Genomic DNA, 23,562 nt, shown 5'->3' on the forward strand with positions numbered 1-23,562 from the left:
GGCTCACCCTGAAGAGGCTTTGGGGACCCCGGCGGGAGATCCTCCGTAAGGAGGCAGTTAGGGTGGGCAGAGACTGCTGCCACGGCACTGCAAGGCGACCATGCTATGTCTTAACAGGCGGAGGCTGGTTGCCTTGGGGTGCTTAACAAGATAAGAAAAAAAAAAAAAAGTGTTAACAATCGCCGTTTCCACTAAAAAATGTAAAGTGAATGCTCTCTCTTCCGTCTGTTTACGTAATATATTATTTAAATTAAACGTAAGATTAAATTCATTCTTTTATAGCATTTTACTTGAAGTAGATGTAAAATATTAGTTCATAATATTAAGTATTATTACTTACAGACGTTCTCTATGAGTGTCGTGGTGAGCGAAGGGTTCTGTGCCCTTCGTACGAGTAATCGACATTTTAAGTCCAGGTCGGACTGGCAGTATTTTGATGGAAAGAACTTCTCGATACATTCTCCCGGCCGGAATCCGATTAGCGACTTGTGTCGGCTAATCCGAGTACACTTCGATCTCCAGGTGCACTCGCTAGATCAGCGAGGGACCTGGCTGCCTACGGCCTAAAGCAGCTACGAAAGACCCATGGAGACTTTCAGGATATCATATTTCATTTTAATCAATTTAATTTTCTATCTCGGAGATATCACGTATTTTACAATACATAATAAAAATTATATTATTTTACTCTTTAAAATTAGAAGCGTTAACGCTAAAGCGAGTGAGTGTAGATTTCTCGATCTTCAAAAGATATTGATCTTAAAAACCTCAACGCATCGTGTGCCGAGTGGTAAACGAGATATAAAACTGAAGTATTTTATTCATAAAATTAAGGAATGATTATTCCAGAATCAACGGTGGGTTTTATTCTTACCTGTTATTCCTCGTGGGGTCACGTAACATTGATCTCTTCTTCTTCTTCTTCGTCGTCCTCATGATGTTCATCTTCTTCTTCGAGCATAGAGTCCGCTTTATTTCTGTCGGTTTCTAGATCGCTCAAATCCGGGTGAGGATTGTTTTTGTTCGGTAGAGTCTGTTCACGACTGCCTCCGCTCGCCAGTAATTCACGTTCCTTCGAATTCCTCCATTTCATTCGCCGGTTTTGAAACCAAATCTTTACCTTGAAAAAATTATAAACAAAATCTATTATAAATAAAACTAAAATAAACAAAATTGTATCAATAATGATAATATTCTAACTCTGAGGGATAGTGGGGGATAAAGAGTGCTTAGCGAAGAATGAATCTGTTTGACATGTAATATCTTAAAATAATTAATAACTCTAATAGGATTATCAAAAAGATATTACATCTTTCTGTTTTTAATCCCTACGGCTAAGAAATGTTGTTTTGGCAAAAACAAAACAAAAAACAACGTGTTTAAAATATTACAGTCTTATTACATTTTAATAATATCTGTGAACGAGTCATGTAATTTTTCTTTTTTCGATAAAAGAGATTAAACATTGTAAATGTAAACGTTTTTCTTATCAAAATTAAAACATATGGATTTCAGGAAAACAACTAAAACTTCAATTCGGTAAAAAAAGAAGACCAAAGAAATTTTACTATAATTAATGAAATTTAAACTGTTCCCAAAAAGCTTCTGTTATTGTAAGACATATCGTAGACTGCATGAAGTTTATCAGCATCTCTGCGCCTATCGGTGAATTATTGCATCATGCGGGATCGAAGATACAAAAAGAAATAAATATTATTATATGTAAATGAGGTACTATGTATATTAACGGTTTCGCATCCTTTAAAATCATCGATGAAATTTCGAATGAAGAAATGAACTTGCACTTCGGTATTCTATCGGCAAGAAAAAAAATAATTGTCGATTCATTTTTACGTTCATATTCCTAAGCGACTGAACTCGGTTTACCGAGTTCTACAGAAAAATTATTTTTAATGGATTCAGTCGATTAATTTAAGTTTGATCCGATTACAGACTTTATTGGCGCGATCTAGGTGACTTCCGGTTCGTGAAATGTACACTACGTTTTTGCCACTGCATTAAATTTACTGCCTGCAAAACTTTAGCTTTTTCACCGATACGCCCACAAAATTTATTTATTATAATTTTTTATCAGATTTTTTGGGTCGCATACCGAGTTCATTTGAGCGATTAATCGAACCTCCATAGAGAATAAAAACTTGATTTTCCTGTCAACCGAGTTGAACGAAACTTTGAAAGCGGCAGGAGTAGGAGTAGGTTAACGTTACGTTTATCATTAGATATAATTTATATCGTGGATTAATATTCATCCTGAAAATTACATGTCTCAAATAAAATAAAATTCTCCTCGAATGTTTAATTTTATTTAAGCTATTGAAGCTCCACTTAAGTTTTCACATTAACCCGATGTTAGCTCGTGTACATATTAACTTAGGTACTAAATTTTATCGCGGCGTCGCAAAGTGTAGACGTTGACTGTCATATTTTAAATAGCGGTGTAGGAAATCGGCAAATCTTTTACATCGACTTTAATACTGTATTGGCTTATTTAAGAATATGTATAATAAACGAAAAAGTAAATGTCAAACTGAAAAAACGCTAGCTACAAAAAAATTACAGAAACGTTGTAAGAGAGTGCGATGTCGGAAACCTTTCATCGGAACGACAACTCATAATTGACAACGCACCGGTTTCACAAATGATATCCGCACGTATGAAACGGAACACAAGGGTATCGGAGGATGCAATACCCTTCTACTAATCGCAGTATACGGGCATGCGTCCTTTGCTGCTGGATGATTTTAATGTGCTTACGGATTACAAATTGAAAGTGGCGTTGATTCATTTGGTGAAATTTGGACTGCGTTCCCATCCAATGGAGGTTTTTAACGGTAGGTATCCGTCGGAACGGTGCGCTAATGACCTTATCTTCCGTGACGCTCTCTCTTTCCGCCCAGTATGGGCTGAAATCCTTTGTTTAAGAGGTAGTTCTCTCGAGAGAAGAGGGCACCGGAAGCGATTTTGGGGCCTGTACTTCATTACATTTGTTTATTATTAAAGAAAATGTGTTTTGGTTGGACAGCTTAGGGCGTTGCGTCCCAAAGCTAGCCCAGTCTGTGGGAAAATGGGGTTGGGATGGCGAGTAAGGAATTTGGTGTGATGTTTTCCCCTATTAAGTAAGATGCACGTATGAACGTTTACCTAATCAACGGATAGGTTGGTGTCGTACGTATGAGCGGATAGCTTACCGTTCCGGATCTATTAAGAGTTGGTTTAATCAAACCGACCTTAAAAAGCTATCTCATTAGTTACCTGTGACGTGCCGGTAAACGTGTTTTTAGGTAGCAGTAATCCTATTTTGGCGGATTCAACAGTGGCCGCATGTACCAAGAGAATTATCCCGGACCTGGATGCTCGGCTAGATCGCTCTCATGGCGAATTAGATTACCATACAACGCAACTCATGTCGGGACATGGTGCGTTTGAACAATACCTGTATAGGTTTGGCAGGAGAGAGCCACCCATCTGCTGTTATTGCGATGCGGTTGACGAAGCCGAACACACTATTTTCGTGCGCAGACGATGGGAGAAACATCGTATAAATGCAGGACTGATGCATACCCGACCGGAGCAGCTCTCGAAGTGCTCTTGGCTATGTCCGGAAACTGGCATAATTTTGCAATATTTGCAAGAGCAGTCCTCAGAATAAAAGAAGATGATGCAAGACGACTGGGATACTGAGGGTTTCAGTTTATAGCAGGGCTGGGCGACAGCCCCGTTCCTGAGGGCTCACATGCCCTGGTGTGTGGGTTTCCGTGATGGAGCGGGGACTCCTGGGGTCCGTTAGGTGTGGATTAATTAAAAGACCGAGATCCGGCCGGCGGTGTGGTTCCCAGATACGCTTCGGCTTCTGCGCCGTCGGTTTGAGGCTGGCAAAAAGGAAAGACCGAGACCCGGTCTCCGGCGGGGGGGGCTGGGAACGGTATAGCGGGCCTGGTTTCTTCCGTCGGAGATTAGAGGCAGGCAATTAAAAGATCCGGTAAGGACACGTCCCCGAGCCGAGTATACTTAATTGGATGTCCGGCTCGGGGATATAGGGGGGAAAAAATCCTATTTTTACGCAATATTTCTGCAATGTAGTAGCATTATGAGCGAAGTTTCAAATCTACGACTAGCAGAACCGACTAATTGTAAGAAATACAAAGCCGAACACAATCATTATTTTAAAAGTATTTGACACTCGCAGTTAGATAAGTGTAGATCACCCACCGGGTTGGTCTAGTGGTGAACGCGTCTTCCCAAATCAGCTGATTTAGAAGTCGAGAGTTCCAGCGTTCAAGTCCTAGTAAAGCCAGCTATTTTTACACGGACTTCAATACTAGATCGTGGATACCGGTGTTCTTTGGTGGTTGGGTTTCAGTTAACCACACATCTCAGGTATGGTCGAACTGAGAATGTACAAGACTACACTTCATTCACACTCATACATATCATCCTCTGAAGTATTATCTAAACGGTAGTTACCGGAGGCTAAACAGGAAAAAGAAAGTGTAGATCAACTTAAGCCGTATCTTTTTTTTTACGTATACGATTCACAAACTCGTTAAACGTTCGTCCGATTTTGAATCGGACATCACTATTCGCGGTTAGGGAACCTCCTGGTTCTCTATAGACTATTACTCCGATAAGTGCCTGCGTACTGAGCATTTTTTCGTGTCGCTAGGCTTTATTTCGTTATAAATTACCATAATATTTAAAAATTCTCTTCCTGTATATACCGAGTTACCTAAAAAAATGTGTCCGATCTAACTTTAATGGGGGTATTCGACCCCCATTAAAACGCTCGGAAAGTTACCTGAAAATTCTTTCTGGAGTTTCAAAGAAAATTTTCTTGCCGATAGCTATTTTTATATATATTTTTCACTAGGATTGCATGCTACAGAAAAAAAAAAATGTTTTAGTCGCTATAATTATATCAGCAGCTTTTATTTTTAAAAGTTGCCATCAGTTACACTCGGAATTTTTATGATTTCTTTTTTTCAGTCAGGATGAATTTCAGAGCAAAAATGTTACAAGTAAGAATTTTCAAATCGCTTTTATTTATTTTGAGCGACAAATTCCCGATTTCTTTACGTAATATAAAGAGTGGATTAGACCTTCACTACGGTGAACTTACTGCTTGACGTCTATATTAACACACCCTCATCTTCCGATTAGCAGCTAACAACCATCTATCTATCCGTGTACCAGGCCTTTGCATGTGATTTAACTGTTTTTATGAATACTTTCTTACAAAGTTTATCATATGCCTGGGAGAAGCTGGTATATTGTGCGCCTCTAAAGATGACTTTCTGACATATTGTGTCTTTCTAAATAAAAGCTGACGAAAAAAATATTAATATTATCCATAGTAAAATTATTAATATATCTGTAAATAAAGTGGCCTTTATTTATCGCTATTCGATCAATGGTAAAAAAGGGTTGTTGATTTATCGTAACATTTTACTGCTGTATAAAGATAAAACATTTTTCAGTTTCTTGAAATTGTCAATTTTAAAGGTTTACAAACTGAGACGGATAGAAATTAAATTTTTAAATACTTACATGTTCATTTATCAAAGCATTTTTAATGACGACGTGGTGTCGTAACTCGATCGAATGATTTTTATATTAAACACATAGATCGTTTCTTGCGTCGCGATGAATATTTTATATATTTTATTAATATTTTATAAAGTTTTCTTCACGAAAACTTTTATTTTATATGAATTGTAATTAATATGAATTAAAAACTTAAAAACCCATATTTTTCCTCTAGACTGTTAAAACAGCTTTGTAGTAGTAGTAGTAAAATTCAAATTTATATTAAAAAGCTAAAAATCATCCGGAAATTTTATCGGTTTTGCCGTTAATTTACCGCAGTTTATTTTATATTTCCCAGCGCTACACTATTTGACCGGACGGTTGTTTGTTTACGTTGTCCATTAGCAGAAGTCGAATAGCACGCCCCAAAATAACCGTTGTAACACGAGCCGCAAAACACGCACACAAGTCGGTGGACGGACGGGGTGTGGAAACGATTTAAAGGGGGGGGTCGTGGGAACCATCATACGGAACGACAATTTAGCGCGATCCGAAGCAGACACATATTTCCTATCCGGGCAAACTTACGTAAATACTGATTTTAAAATCTTTTTTTTAAGCGTTATTTTATGACGAAAATAAAAACGGTTATAATTTAATTGTTTTTCGTGTTTATTACAAATTTTCCCCGACTGTTTCGTTAAAGAACCTTCGCAGTGTATGAAAACCAGTAAGAATTAATATTAATATGCATTTTTTTTTCTGTAAAAATGATATCGTATGATCAACGGCATCATCCAATCACGCCGTTTGATCAGCGTTTATATCGGCTGATACTGAAGGAATGCGGAAGGTATTTTACGGCTATTTTTTGATAATTTAAAAGTTAATAATTAATAACAATAATTTAACTGGGTAAAAACCTCAATTTTAGGCTGTCTAAATTTTATTTCGACGTGTTCATTTTAAAATTATCCGTTCTAATGAATGTTACTGCCAGGTTCCGGCACAATAAACGTCGCTAAACGGCTCTCACGACTACACGTTTCTTCGGTGTGTGTATATATTCTTCGGATGTTACGTTTTTCAAAGCGCATTAGTCGGTGTTTTTTGTTGATACTGAGACTTTTTCTTACGCCTTTTTAATATATTTTATTATATGTTTTGATATTTAGTTTATTTCTCTTTTTCTGTTTTCTTTTATAATATTCTGCTGTATTCTGCTCTTTACCTTATTTTTATCACCACGTATATATTCTTTTTGTAGCTGTAGTAATGTATTTAACATCTAATGTCATTTGAAATGTTGCTGCAGGTGTTTGAAGATCTAGCAAACTATAATTATGTATGTGTGTGTGCGTGCGCACGGGTGTGCGAACAACACACAGGAGCGCGCCCGCGCCCTATGTTCTTCATCGACGATAGTTCCATGTCGTAGAATTGATTTAATTACTTACTGGCCGTTTTGGCACATATTTAAAAATTAATAACATATTTTTTATGCATTTTAATACGTTTCAGTTATTGGATTACCGGTTCCTTAAGTTCCATACATAGGGTTCACAACCTGCACATTGAATTCTTCCGCGACAATTCGGTTTGTTACGAACAGTTTCTTCAGGAGATTTAGGAATGGACTGTCGTATTGTAACTCTCAGAACATATTACTAGCGATTTGTATCAGTTGAAAAGAAATTAGCTATTAAAAGTCGAACGGATTATTTTTGCTCGACTCTTATCGGTTGTGCGTCGGGGTTATCTTTTTTAAACAAATTATTGCGTCGGTGAAAGTAGAGGATCGTGCTACGATCATTGTCGGTGTTAAGTAAGGTAAAAATTCAAAAGAGTTTGGAAACATTAAAACTCTGAAGGTAGGGAACACACAAAATAACGAATATTATGAAAGTTTTAAGGAGGTCGACGGCGGTAAAAAGATGACCACAAGAGGTGTGATAAGCGCTCATCTAATGTCAGCGTCGTTTTTGCCTTTTCTGATCGTCGAGGTTTTCTTCTTCTGATCGAAGAAGATCATTTACTAAAATGCAGTAGATGAGCTGAATCTCAATAAGAGTGTCATACAATCAAATGTCTTCATCTCCTGATGCACTCCCTCTGGCGGTCGATCGTTTCCACCTTGACCCATCTTTTACCTGTATTAAATCGTTTCTTCCGGGAAGGGTACCCAGAAGTCGGATCGGCCACACTCGCTATATTAATACATCGGTACTGTGCGGGCGATTCTGTCGATAGGTTCGTCCTGTTATCTACCTGAAGGTCACACTAAGGGTGTGACGTGCCTGTTATCAAAAGGCCTAACCGTGTAATTTTAATTTAAATCTAATACCAAAAAATCCATTAATTCGTTCCGGAACTTTTTGGAAATTCGTAAACTTGTCGGCGACCTGGAAAACATTTTTATCTAAAAGAATTAAAATGTATAAATTTTGTAGCGACTTTCAGGACGGTTTATGTACAGCTTAAGAACAAGGAAAATAAAACGCTGTTAAAAATATTTTTATATCGTTCTAGAAAAATTTTAATAAAATGAATTTAGTTTTTCGGTTTTCAATTCATAAATCGGTTTTGTCTGTTCTTCGCAGGGCGACTCTCGCCTCTTCCGTTTCATATCTTCGCTAGAATAGCGTTGATTATTTTCTATAGTATAAGTCAAAGTCTCCGTCATTCTCTGTATTTTTCTCTCGTAACTTTGTATTACTTTACTTTTTTTACTTTGTGTAACTTTGTATTACTGTTAGGGATCTTTTTATGAATTCACAACTCTAATCGTGCGTACGACCTGTTGAAGAACGATTACGATCACTACATTTAAAAGATGACTCGGATATCAGTCGAATAAAATAACGACTGAATATGCGGTACATCTGTAGTTTTTTTTTAATGGTTTTTTATGGTTGTTGAAAGTGAAAATTACGTCTGGGCTTACTCGATATTTTGTTTTTGTCCGGTGAGTCGAAGTTTCGTTAGGGACGGACGAAATGATGACTCCGCACGTTACAATGTATCTCACCGGACTCGCTGTGTATATTGCGGCCCTAGAATGACCCTTCCACAAATTAGCACCCCGTACAAGACCCTTCTCGGTATTCGAGGTCTGTTCAAATTCCGGCCGACTCCGGTGCAAATTATGTACATCGTAATAAGCCGCACAAATTTTGTCGTTATTTGCATCGCACGTCCCTCCGTTCCTTCTAAAGAAAGATAGAATCCATAACGATTCGGACTTTTCCCCGCTCGGCGACGTAAATTCGACGGGCTGACGCATCCGTTTCGTAGCGGTGATCTCTGTACTAAGCAATTTTAGATTTAAATCCCTCTTCAACGGAACGAGAATACGTAATATTCACGACTCATAATTATTCACGAGCTTTCAGCGGGGATCGAATTTGCATAGCCGGCTCGGCGAACGAGCGTCTCGTTTTTACATAATTGGAATACAAAGTAATTTTTTTTTTGTTTTTAGTAAAGAAAACATCGATAACAACTTCAACATTTTTTTCGACATTTTTTATTACGATAGGCTTTAGCGGAGCGACAAATCCGATATGACGATGTTTCTACATATTTTTTCTTTTTGAAAATGAACTCTTTACGAGTAGTAGTACTCTAGGCACCGTTATTAAGAACCCGCAGCACATTTTACAGTAGATACAGATGTTTTTAGATAAAAAATAAATATTATATTATTTTGTAGGAGCAGTAGAAATGATTTCTCTCGAAGGAGACTATTTAAAAAATAAATATTACTTAAAATTCGGGCGAATTTTTGAAGAGATTCACGGTTGATAAACTGGTACATTAAAACGGCAAAAATATGTCGTCTTAAAAACGTTAACTTTTATTGTACATAATACATTTTATTAAATATTATTGTTGTGTTCAGAAATCAAGCGATTCGGAAACGATGTATCGGTTGATAACGTAAACGGATTTTTTAACGGATCTGCCACAACCTAAAATAATTACCTACATTAATCATCGAGAAATAATTTCTGTTTATCGTTTTAGAAAGTGACGGTGGGTATCGTATATTTGTTGTTCGATACTCGATATCGCCGCTCCGAAACGGCGGTACGCTTGAATAAAACGTCTAATACGATTTTGGTTACTGTTAAGCATAGAAATTGATATTATCATTTTTTTTACATATTATACTTTTTTTTTAACGATTTCGGTGTGCTTGCAGTCGATCAGCTCCGTCTGAGATTCTGGAGTTACTTTTGACGGCGTCTCGCTTCGCTCGTCGCACGATTGATTATTAATGGGATTTAATACTGAAATCGGATTTTCGGAATCTATGAACGAGTTTCGACTGTTATAATTTACCTTTTATCTATAGAAGAGATTTGTTAAAATTACATTAAAACAAGTTTAAATCTCTACGCTCGCCCTGAAACTCGGGACGGTATTCACATTCAAAATCGTCCGTGATATCGAAAATGTTCCTTTGATCCAGCGCTATAACTAAACGAGGTTTTTAACGGTTCATTATACGTTTTATACCGAAAGGGAAGGCTTTAACCGGTTACGTTCCGTTTCTAGATCGAGTAAGGAGTTAATAAGGCGTCTACACGCCTTACGTATATCTTCTCTTCTAAAATACTTCGCTTTTAATTAATTATTAAAATTATTTTAAATAATTAAAGAGCGAGAAATTGAAGTATTTTCTATCTCGTTTCTTAACAGATCTCGTAGGCCGTTCTAATATCTTAATTCGATTGAACTGTAACTGTGCTGGTTTAAGCTTTCTACAGATTCGTCGCTGCGTAATCGAGTTATTATCGAGTGTGTCTAAATATTAACATCCGTTACAGTTCTTAACGTATATTCTGAAGGTTCGATTTTCCTCATCGAACTTTTTCTTTTCTTCTATTCTCGAACGACCGTAACGGTCTCTCTCGATTTGTTTATAATTCGTTTATATTTTGCGTTCTATTCTATCAAAGGTAAGAAATCAGTATTAGTTTTAGGCTACCCGTTGTCTTCTGCGTAAATGAAAACCTAAATAAATTTTTACCGCACGATCTTAGAAAAACATTCGTAGATAATAACTTAAAAGTTTAAAGTAAACAACTTAATACAGTAAAACGTGACGTATAATAAGTTTTGTCGACTCGGATTTTATTATTTTTTTCGCCAAAAAAATCGTTCAGGTAAACGGTGTGATGCGAAGGGATAGAAGAAAAATTCTCGAGCGCTATTTCTTCAAGAAAGCAGCCGAAAATATTCTAGACACTTTAAATGCGAATGTTTTCAATACAAAAATATTTTTAATTTTTTTTAAATATTCTTTATGGTCATATTTTAAACGCTTCTAGATGATCGATGGATTTATTAAAACAAGGTGAGGTACGTTTAGTTTGAATATTTCTGTCTAAAAATTTACGTTTACTCATATATTAGCCGATCAGCTGTTAATTATTATTAGAATGTCATTTTTGTTCATTTGTTTATTTAATCACGGTACTTGTATTTTCATTGAGTCAATGAAAATGTATTATATTCTATCAGTTTATGAATAATATATATATAAAAAACCAGTTTTACTTTATATTAGTTTGAGTACGTATTCATTTATGAATTGATATGTTTTATAAATATTAATTTTTGTTATAAATTATTATTTAGCGCCTTATAGATTTTTTTTTTTTTAAAGTAAGAATATATTCTCACATATTTTTACGTACTCGGATAAAATTTTTATCACCAATATTTTCTGCAAAGATTTTTTTTTACAAAGTATTTTTAACGAAGAACGTTTTACTACCTTTTCAAAATTAGTAATATTTCAAACTTCACTGAGCCCTACCGAGTTTACAGGCGATCGGTGAGCTTATGTTTTCGTACGGTGGATACGACTCGGATGTTATATTTAAAAAGGGATTTTTAATTTTTTTATTCTCGTAACTGAAAAAAAATCTATATGTAATGCCGTAAGCTATGCCAGAAATACGGTTAAATTACATTTTCCTTTTTAATGACGTGAAAAGTAATTAATCAAACACTTGTGTGTGTGTGTGTGTGTGTGTGTGTGTGTGTGTGTGTGTGTGTGTGTGTGTGTGTGTGTGTGTGTGTGTGTGTGTGTGTGTGTGTGTGTGTGTGTGTACGTGCACGCACTTTCATTTATGGTGTGTGCCATACACACAGATTATGTGTGTATGGCCCTCTATGTACACTTACACAGATAAAAAACACGACTATGTATTTTTTTTATGAACGATAGGGATACTCGTGTGCCGATATGAAAACCGAATTACCGAAATGAATTTTTTTAATGCCCGTCTAGATTTGTAACGATATCGATTCGATTGGCTGTCACAAGCATATCCTAGGTACAATCGAGAGAAGCCGTGTGGTGATACGCGTAAAAAAACGCTTTTCAAAATTATTGAAAACCCTTTTTAATAATTTTTTACTTTGTAAAGTAGCGTTTAGTACATTACACTTCTTTATTCAGTGTGATGCGGTAGGTTCGGCTAAATTATTAACATATAAGAGACATTAAAAGTAAATCCTCTTTATTCTTTTGTGATTTCATTCGTTATCGCAAGATTTATTTGTTATGTAGACAAAAAACTGGCTCCGAAGTAGACTTCTTCACTACCTCGGTATACAGTATTTAAATTCATGACGAATTCGCCGTGCAAGTATATTTCTCTGCTGTCTCAGCGTATAAAAAGGTTTTTCCGCTAAATAAAAGTATCCGCTATATTTTCGACCTTCTAAGGAGAAATTTAAAAACGTTTGATTAGGCTAGATGGGACACTACGGTGTCCACTACACCACCATCGGTTACTCGTTTGAATGGGCTATAAAGATAAATACTATTGACTCTGGTTCAGGATACCGTAACAGTACACCCATCAGTTCACATTCCTACCGATTGTATCATTTAAGCCTTAACACTGTCGGCCTGTATCAGTTGGATTTTTAACGTCATAGTGTCATGTTTTACCGGAAATATTTGAGATTATGAAATCCATCGAGTGTGACTTATAATACCGGCAATATTTCATTTTTAATTTTGCTTTTTACATCGAATTTCATATTTCTAGTATTTTTTATGGTTGCAATACGTTCCTGTCGCAAATAATGCGTATAGTTTAAAAATAAGGAAGAAAACGTGTTAAATTTTATTTATTTATGGTTAGTCATTCTTACTTTTTCATAATTTTTTTTTTTTTTTTTTAAATATATTACTAAATAAAGAAATATATTTAGTAGTTATATAATTATGAAAATTAGAATCTATATAAAAATGTTACCTTTTGATCTGGAAATTGGAAAAATGAAAGTAGGACTTTCAAATACTATAATAAATATATTTTTTAATTCGTTTTATTTTCTACCGTAATGTTTTTTTTTTGTGTATTTTTCTGCTGTGGTTGTTATTAGGCAGAATAAATTATTAAGATATTTGATTATTATTTCCTATATGACGTGAAAGAATAAAGACGTACGATAACGAAAGAGGATAACGGACCTTAACGACCTTTTTATTCAAGATCGATAAATTTTTGTTCCATCAACCTAATTTTCCAAATATTTATTCGATGTTTGTTTTGTTTTAAAGGGTGAAATAAATAAATAATCATAAATTATATATACGCATATCGCTGTGCGAGTGTTTAATTAATTAATATATGAGTTTAAGTCGGTGAGTTTTTCGAACCTAATTTAGTGTAGGAACAAAAAAAAAACACTTGTGATAATATATCTTGATGCTTGAAATCCGTTTAAGTGCCAGCTTTAGTCTTAATTTATTCCTATATATTTTTTTGTCAAATTATTCCATTTCACATCATTACTGAAGTTTGTCTTAAAAAATATCCGAATAACGGAGATTACTGCCGACTTCTGATTCTTTTTGAGTACTTTTCGTGTCACTAATTAACACGATGATTGATGATGATTCGAGTTTACTCCAATCATCATTCGTGTAAAACGCATAATTTTTTTTTTAATATGCCCAATTAACCGCCTAATTACCGGTCTTTTCTCGTTGGATTTATACAATGTAGGCGTTTCTGTAACAACTGTAATTCAGTTATCGGTTAATTTTTGCAACGGGTAGCTATTATAATCGGGAATGGTTATTTTAACCTTAGAAAGAACGATTAAAAAAGTTAATTTTGATAAACCGAGTAAGAAATCGTGTATAGCAATCAAAATGATTATTATGTCGCAAATGAATCGATTAAAAAATAATAACAGGTACAAATTATCGGGCGTCGACACTATTCTATTATTACTGTTTATTTTACTGTTACCGATGGCTTAATGCGTGCAATTTAACGCTAAAAATTTATGATTAAAATCCAACTATTTATACAATTTTATAAGTAGGGTTTGACGTTTTGTTCGTGAAACCGAATATGCAATTCGGTATAAGTAATTCAGTAATTGCGGTTTCAGAAATCCAGAGTCGGTTTCGATCGACATAATATCACTCGCGAATAGGGGGAGGAATCCGTACCGAATTTATTATGTTATAAACGTAACGGAACTTAGAGTTACGAAAAAAATACACTCGGTTCAATCTCTGACTTCAGAACTCGGTTAAAGTCTTCGAATTAAGACTTCTTTTTTTTTTTTTTTTGTTAAAGCACGTACAATGAAATTTTAAAAATGAAATAGTGGTTTGCGCGGGTGTCGCCCTCGTTATTTCTAGGAAAATACTTCAAGAATTTAGCGACTGAAGGATCGCAATGAATTTAATCATCGAATGCGACTCCCCGATCGAAATTAAACGTAAGCCGACTTTGTATGTTTTAAGATGGATACCCTTAGGTGTGAGAAGCCGATACTCTGTTGTAATATGTGTACGTGCACGAGCAGGCGTTTATGTGTTTACGCACGCGCGCGTAAGAGACAGAAAGGGAGTGAGAAAATGAAGACGGAGCGAGGGGGCCCGCGAATGTAATGTAAAGCATTTAGAGGAGACAGATAGAAATAAATTCAGTGATAATATTATTATTGGGCTCTGGTGAGGTACCGCGGATGGTTTTTATCGATGAGAATTTTTATTGGTTGAAGACGGAGCGGGTGGGGTGTGCGATAAAGCGACCGAGGCGCATGCGCTACCGCCTGGCCCGGCCAGCCTGCTGTTGACAGGTTGATTGAGAGGGTCGCAAGGAAATTACAATGGTCCGATCCACCGCTCCTTTAGACTACTTTTTTTGCGAAATCTCTGATTTATAATGTAGATTGATACTGGAGTCTTAATTTATTCGATATAAAGTCGCATTTATCGTTAAATTATTTTCTTTTCCTCCCTCCTAGTTCGTGCACATCGATAGTAAAAGTCTGCCTATTCTCCTTCTGGTGTTAATCTTTTTTTTTTTGGGAGTACGTGTAAATAATAAATACAAGTAACACAGAAGCGGGTTAAAGCAAATCAGTATTAAAAAAACACATAAAAATTTCAGGCTCGATTCGTTTACCGACCGACGGCTACTAATGAAATGAAAATGAACGATTATAATTATCGTATAAAACAACCCCTTGTTTCATCGAACTCTCCGAGAATTCCATTCTCAAAATTTTTAAACTTCGTTTAATTATTTAATAGTACTCAGGTATCATATCATTATCGTATTAATCCTCCCCTCACCACGTTTTATGTTCAATAATAATAATAATAAGATTATAATTAGATAAATCCTCTCCCACAGACGAATAATATAACTGGCACGCGGTATCCGTGTTTGGTGTCTTTGGTTTTCTTCAACCATGTCTAACTCAACTTCTGATCCTTCTTTAAATTTCTTGTTCACTTCGGATATATTGATGACTTTCCCCTTTAACTTTTCTAATTTACATATACATGTAATTTACGTATACATATTGATAATCTGTCTTCCGGTAGGTTCAAGCGGGTGGCTCGGTCGACAGCTTAAAAGTAACTCCAATTCTACGGACTATTTTTCCTCCAACAGAATCCTTTGATCTTAATGTACCCGGTGTAGCAAATACTTATCCTCTCTTATCCGTACTTTCCTGCTATAATCCCTTCGATCGGATCCCTAGATGAGTTTCTTTCACGGTATTTGTCCTTTTCTATATTTCCCATCTCAAAATCTTAGGTGTTCTTATTCTCCCTTTATTCTTACAGTCGAACATAAGCACGTTTTACGTTGATTGCTGATAAACTTCTTCTGATTTAGGAATCATGTAAGTTACTAAAAATGTAAAAATTATTTACTACGAGTATATTGTCATTATAACCTACACAATATTCCCTCGATTTATCTCAGAAAGGTAAACAAAGTAATGGACGAGGAATGAATGACATATACAAAAAATTACGATATAATATATTATAAAAAATTTTGAAATGTTTTTCTTAATTTCCATTTGCATTAAACTAGAGTTAAATGGGATGCTGCATTAGCAGTTAATGGAAACATTTTAATTTTTTAAATAATAACCTTTTTTAAAATGTTAAATTTGCGATTGAAAATTCCTTTTTTCGAATTACAATTTTGATCGCGGCTTTTTTCCACTTTCAGACACTTATTTGGACCTGGAGTATTGTAATAAACAAAAAATCAGCACACTGTTTCTTGCACTGTAATTTTTAACGTTTTTCTTTATAATTGTTGAATCTACAATTTTTCCTTTAATTAAAATTGATAAACGATTAAAAAATGAGCAAAACAGCGGCTAAATAACTTTAAAGGTTTCAAAAATAAGCATCTAAAAACTTATTAAAAATAAATAAATAAGTTATTAAATTGTAAATTTAATGAGAGCTTTAATCTGTTCTTGGATTAATTACAACGACGTCGGACATTTGGACACTATTCTTCAGTATAAAATTTCTTGCCCAGCATTAAGGTTCCTTGTATCAAAAATTAATAAAAATAATTAATATCGACTCCTGATTTCACCTCTTCTAATGTAGTGATTATTGAATTCTTAAAATACGTGATTTTCTAGGTCGATAGTAGTAATGTAAAAAACCATTCTCGGTAAAAATAACAAAATTTGTGAAACGTTTATTTTTCTTTAACTTATTTATTCATCTAGTTTAAAGAGAAATCTTATTTATTAAACTACTAATCGTCAACACTGCTTTATCGATCGACCATTCAGGCTTAAAATTATCAAACGGGTCCTTATCTTTCGGCCGAGGAAGTATCTTAATATATATGGCATTACAATTTAATCGGAACTCAAACGATCGAGTATTCGCTTGTGAGTAGATTTTGAGGTAATGGTTGGAAGTGCGATCGATATTAAGAAAAGTACCGTACGTAAAACATTAAAGAATCTTTTTCTTCTGCAGCAAGAAAATAAAAGGAATCGTAATCCATTTTCGATCGCAAAACCTAATTTTCCCATTTCTGAAGCCGTCCCTACTAAAAAATCAGACGCTGACAAAAACCGGAAAAGCGTATTCAGGATTTTGGTGGACGGTTACAAAGATTCGCCGATGGTAGTTGCAGCTTATAAAGAAGTCGTCATAAAGATAAAAACGATACAAAATTACTATACCATCCGAGTGAAAATGCTTTAGCAGGATTTTTTATCGATTTCTACGGGACATTCTTACGACTAAGAAAAGTCCATTCTTTTCTGTTCTAATATATAAGCTGAAATATTCCGACGCGGTCGGGTAAAGGAAACAAGGAAGTAAGGCCGTGAGGAGGGAGGTCGTTCGGCGGGAGGAGACTGTGAGTGTGAGCGAAAGAGAGCGTTCGAGAGAAGTGATTCCTTTTCACGGTCGGTTATCGACACAAATATGTGGGTGCTCTCAATCTTATATCGTGATATTAAACAAATCCTCCCCTCGCACAATATGTTTGTGACAGTCTCACTCCGCACCGCACCCCATAAGGGGAGTTCATAGCCCAGTTACAATTTGATTGATTCGCTAATGCAGTCACATATTGCTACAATATGTCGCAATGTCATTTCACTTTCTTTAAAATTGTAACTTATTGAATGAAGGAAAACGGATACTCATTTGTAAAATATAATTTTATTCATTCTCCAAACACGCACGACCGATTTAATACGTCTGCGCACGAGTATCGTTTGATATTTAGAAGGACGGATAATAATCGATACACAAACCATATTAAAACAAAAAAACAAAAAACAACTTTCAGGAGTTAAGTGTGGAATACCGGGTTTCTTCGATAAAATGATATAACACCTAAACATATTATCTGAGGTGAGATAAGATGAAATATTTCACAGATGTATTCAAGTAATACAGTTTCTCATTCTTTTCCGCTCATTCTTTTCAATTTTCTCTTATCGACCAAAAAAAATTACCTAAACTGAATTTTATCACTTATTAGAATGGGATTCTCTTTTAGATCCCTACATAATTTTCTACGGATGCTTGAGGGATAAAATATATCGACTCAATAGAATACGTTTATAGCGGTAGACCATTGGAAGTTAGACCTGTAGTAAACAGAGATATAATTTATTTTTAATGGGAAACAATTCAGCCACGTCAATAGCATTCTAGTTCGCTGGTAGTGGCATAAAAATTACAAGTGCCACACACACACACACACAATATATATATATATATATATATAATTTTACTTGTCTGCGTGAAATTACAGTTTCGCGCGTTAAGCCTTTTGTTTTTCGGTTAATAGAGAGAAGATCGTTGTCATGAAAGTCATCGAGCGACCAAAAGGCGTAGCTTTACGTATTAGATCAGAATGAAATGAGAGAAGGTTAGCAGTACAGTTGTATACCGTTCGAAGTTTCCGGTGGGACAAATCAGGATCGGCATTATTAGAAAAATAGGAAAATCCAAATATTTGAATATTTCAAATACCTGAGGATAAAATTTAAAGTAACCTGTGTGAATAGCGAAGAACGAAAATATAACGGAATAAATAAAGCATAGAAATAAATATTAAATACGATTAATTTGGAAAGTTTTCGCATTATTTTAATGTTTTATTACACTTTCCCCTTGAATTGCAGTCAGGTTGAGACTATTAGTTTTACAAAAATTAAAATTTTTAGAAGTTCAACGATTACAAACATCAAAATCTTAATCCGATCGATCAGAATCTTTTTGAGAACTGTTGGAAAGTTCTGCATGCTTGTGATTTTACATATCCACTATTAAATAGTTCCGCCTCCCCCGGACATTGAAAATGTGGTTTTAAGCTAAACAGTATTAAGCCCTCTAATGAATATTTCTTTTTTGACTATTAATATATTGTTTAGAGTTAATCCTAAAAAAATGAACTTTAAAAATTATGCGTTATATAGAAATTTTCTAAAGATACTGAAACGTGTGTAAAAATTACTGTTTTACATAATTATGGTTGGATTTCGGTATCATTAAAATCTAAGAACTATATTTAAAATTTTTGTAAATAGTTTATAATTCTCCAGTTATTAATTGATCACTTAAAAAACCAAGGTCATTTCTTAATAGAAATAAACTTTTTATATGCTCTTAGGAGAAAAATATTCATTTGACATTTAATAATTTTTTTATTAATCTCTGAAATAAAAACTAAAAAATTCATTCATCCGTAGTATTTATGATACAAAAGGATTAACTTTTAAACCGAAATTTAAAGATTTCCATTTAGGCTGTACTGTTTAGTATGAACATGGTTTTATCAAAAGCCTCGTCTATTAGCAAAGATATGTATGTAATCTAAATCGCGAGAACAATTGAAACAATTCCTCTAATATACGTACGATTAGATGCATTAGACTGCCTTCCAATAGAAACTGACTACCGATTAGATATTTACCGGGTGATTGAAGGTTGTCATCTCTAATTTTAATAAATCTATATTTTCTAAAAAAAAGCAACACAATAACTACACGAAATTAAAAATTTAATAAACAAAACATATACGATTAATTTTTCAATTTTATTTCACTGACATTAATGATTTTGGCGAAGCCATTTAATTCCATCAGTTAATTTATTTGCTACATCTCATATTTTTAACAAAAGTAATAGGTATGATATTAACCGATTATTAACAAAAATATAGTTTTGTTATGCATATATTTTAAACATATATGCATATGTTTTTTTTTTAAATAGTAATTTTTAAATTTGTAGTTCAGGTATAAAAAAAATTAAATAAATATACGCACGTTGAAATTCTGTGAGCGATTCGAGAAATAAATCTTATTTAGTCTGGTGTGTTATTCCTTCAAGATTCAATTATTTAAAGTTTACATCGGTTAAAAGAAAAAAATAAATCGTCTTATCTTTAACAGAGGGCTTTTCTGTAAAATCGTTATTTAAGTATGCGGATCGAAATATTTATTTAGTTGAAGTTAAGAAAAATGAAAACGAGTACGCCGTAATTCTGTGGTAGATGTTTTAAAAGATGACGTCATCGGATACGCGACACGTGACGCGCCGTGGAGTTGCAACATCTGCAAGGAATTGCACGCTTTCCCGCCGCCTGCTCGGTGAAACATGACACTCGCTTATTATAATGTTATGTTTTTAGCGAAACGAAATGAGATTTAGCCCTTAAACTTTATCGAGCTCTGATAAAGGTCACCGTTTGAAGGAGCTTTGAACAGAGAGTTTCTGCTCGAAAAATTCGCTTCGCTTTTTAACTTACTTTTATTTTATTTTGTATTAATCTGGAATTATAGGCTCGTTTTTAATTCTTATCGATTAAATTCGATTTAATTTTTTGAAAGAAGGTTTACTTACCCGTATTAAAACGAACTAGTCGTACCGAAGACTTTATAAAAAAAATTCAGTATAAATATTCAATTCAAAAAGCGTCAAAAAAATAAAATTTCTAGTCGCTCCGGAATAAAACTCGATCGAATATCTCCGTTAATCTTATATTTCAGTTCTACCCGAATGAATATTCGATTCGAATTTTGTTTCAAAGCATTCCTTAAAAATAAACGTTTTCCCTAAAAATAAAAATTTAAAATAGGATAGAGATATTTTATCTCTTTATATATAAAGAAATAATTTAAAAATATCCGGAAAATGGTATTCTTTCCTAGAAAATTTTAACGGATGATTTGGTTATTTCCATTAAACCATTCGCGTCATTTAAATTTATTTAATGTAAACCTGTAGGAAATGTAGCAAATTACGATTATACATAAAGGTACACTTTTTTCTCGGTGTGCAGTTTTAATGTTACATAACTTCGTTAAGAGATTATTTTATAAAACTGCAACGTTTAACTTTATTTCAAAACAGAGTTTTATTCATTTAAAAATTACAAAAAAAATTCTGGATGATTTGTTTCAATATGGCGGCGGTTTAAAAAATTGTATTTTCGGTTTTCGATCGAGGTAAAAAAATGTATTTTGCATAGAACTACATGTTTTAACAACACGATTTCGGTACGTACATAATTTTAATCGACGGGAGAGAAAAACAGGTGGGGAGGTTCCCACCCAGCAGAGGTTTGCTGATTTTTGGAAAACAGTAGAGTCGCTTCATGTGCGCATAAAATACTTCGCATCGCATGTAGCGATGTGAAGTGACGATATTTTTCTAAAAGAAAATTTATATCGTCTCAAGTTTTAATGGAAATGTTTCGTTTCTTGGCAAACTTTTTTCCATCCCGTATTTAACTGAGATCAGTTAAAGATTGTTTTCTTAGGACATGAAGTTAAGTGAAAAAGAAAAACATTGTAACAACAGAAAACCAAAACAGGAATTTAAAAAAAACAGTCCCATAGTGAAACCGACCGTGAGAAAAAATTGTTTAATTCATAAACGACAGTAAAACTATATGTTCTTAAAGTAATGATGTTATGAAACGGTGAAAAACGAGGTCATTTAAAAGCGTTTAGTTTTTTAAACTTCCAAGAATAACGTAGAAAAAAACATGGTTTAAATTACTGTGTAATATCCATTTTTTTCCTTCGAGCTTTTAAGATTCAAATCTTTAAATAAGAGATAAGTCTTTTCTTATTTTTTGCATTCTTTTTGAGACAACTCTTTTCTTTTGTGTGGTGTACCATTATACTTATGACATTATTTAAGATTCTTTCCTAATTCCGGCTTTTCTCGTACGGTATTCCCCCAAAAAATTCTTTGCTACGCGATACGAAAACTGTTGGTTTTCACAGTTATACGTTTTCATTTCGTTTGAAATTTTTAATAGCAGACCTCCGAATCACAATATATTACGACAAAATAGCAGTATTTCCTTTACTAGTATGAATTTCTAATAAATTAAGTCTTTATTACGATTTTAAAGTGGAAACTATAGAATATTAACTATTATTTCTTGTAAGTGCGATTGATCTTTTTAACTGAATTTATGGGTTTTAGCTTCGTTTATATTTGTTATTATTACTATATTCAGATACGTACGATCCCATTAACGAAATAAATCTTTACCGTGCAACTTAGTATCGATGTGAAAGAAAGTTTATCTTATAAAGTCGCCGATTCACCTTTGCCCTTTAACTACACCTTTTTTTAGTAGGTCTGTTGACTTCAGAACTGTTTATTTGTAGATAAATTAAAAATTTTAAGCAAGAATATCTTTTTGGTCGGTTACACTAAAATATTAACCTGACCGACTGAAAATAACTTCCTTAAAAATTAATTTCTAACTTAAAATGTTAAAGAACAAATAAATAACTTGTGAACCCACCGAAAAAGTTAAGTATCGAGTGAAACGTGAATAGGTAACTCGGTAAGGAAAAGCATTTTTATTATTGTCGATAAACAAGCGTGTCCCGTTCTAAACTGAAAACTGAATCGAATAAAGCATATCGTTTAGGTTAGCGTCTCAGTTTTTCCGATCGTTGAGGAAGAACGGCCGAAAAGATTTTTATTAAAATTGAGAATGAAGCTGAACGTGTCGAAACCTTACCTCTGTCTTAATTTAAAACAGTTAAAGATAAAAAAAAAAATTAAATATTCGAAAAGCGAGTTAACTCTTAAAAATATATAGTTTTCGGGTACTTATTCGTACGACATGATTTAGCTGTTACTTCGCTTACGATTTAATCGTGAAAAAATTAAAACCGATAAAATTTGGAACGCGTGAGAAGATAAATATTTTTTTGAAAATTTGAAACGGGGGCTCGAGCTTTTCCGATGGTGAAACTGTTTTCTTAATGTGAGTTATGCGATGAAGTTGATTTTATGAAATTTCTATAGATTTAAAAAATAATGAATTGTAATTTAAAGCATTTTTGTTGCTGAGTTCTTAAATTAATTTAAGATATTTTTTTTTTAAATTTGAAATCGTTCCTTTTTGTAGAAAACAGTTGTGTAATTACTCAAAAAAACTTCAGTACAAAACTTTAGCTCGCAATGACATGTGTAAATAAATGTGTGTGTTTTTTGGTATGTGACAACAATTTATGTCATCGTATGAAGGTAATAAATAGTTTATTATAGAATGGAATAATCTGAATTAGAAATTGGGATAATCTGTTTGCAACAAACTGTACGATTAGTTATAATTAAAAAATACAGTTCACCGCATCAAAATACTGAATCCATTTAATAAAACCAGGCACTATAAAATAAATATATAAATGAGTAAAAAGCAGACGATTATGAAAAGTTTAAGTTTACAACTACGTATTATTAAAGAATACGTTTAAGTAAGAGTAAGTCTGAATTTCATGATGTCAAAAGTAGTTTTCAGGCTTATACTAAAAAATAAAAATTTACCTAAAAACTTAGACGAGAAAATTGAGTAAGCACGAGTCTTTTTTGAAAAGTAATTTGTTTTTTTTTAAAAAAACATTAAAAAAAGAAAGAAACCCAGTAAATATGAAAGGAAAAACCGAGAGAGAGATTTTTATAAAGGCATACATCTTATTTTTGGTGTTCAAAAGGTTCTGAAGAAATCTATGAGATTCAGGTCGTTCCTTATATCGACACGTTTAAAACTCGTTATTTTGTTTATATTTTCTATTAAAAAACCACGAATGTATGAGATTTTAGTAATGTATCGACTAAATTAAAATTTACCTACTAATTAAGATCTCTGGTAGAATATTCACGTAATATAATAAAACTCAGATGAT

At 33.8% G+C, this 23,562-nt stretch overlaps 1 protein-coding gene across 1 annotated transcript in view; it reads right to left on the reverse strand.

Moving 5' to 3' along the window:
* Window positions 1–892: 892 nt before the first annotated feature.
* The window catches only part of Dbx (homeobox protein Dbx), a 64,139-nt gene continuing 41,469 nt past the window's right edge, over window positions 893–23,562 (reverse strand). Inside the window, exon 5 of the mRNA XM_075361711.1 lies at window positions 893–1,120. Within this exon, the coding sequence (XP_075217826.1) occupies window positions 893–1,120 (228 nt within the window). The remainder of the gene's footprint in view (window positions 1,121–23,562) is intronic.

The sequence above is a fragment of the Lycorma delicatula genome, chromosome 4 (assembly GCF_047948215.1).
Source record: "Lycorma delicatula isolate Av1 chromosome 4, ASM4794821v1, whole genome shotgun sequence".
In the NCBI taxonomy this organism is placed as follows: Eukaryota; Metazoa; Arthropoda; class Insecta; order Hemiptera; family Fulgoridae; genus Lycorma; species Lycorma delicatula.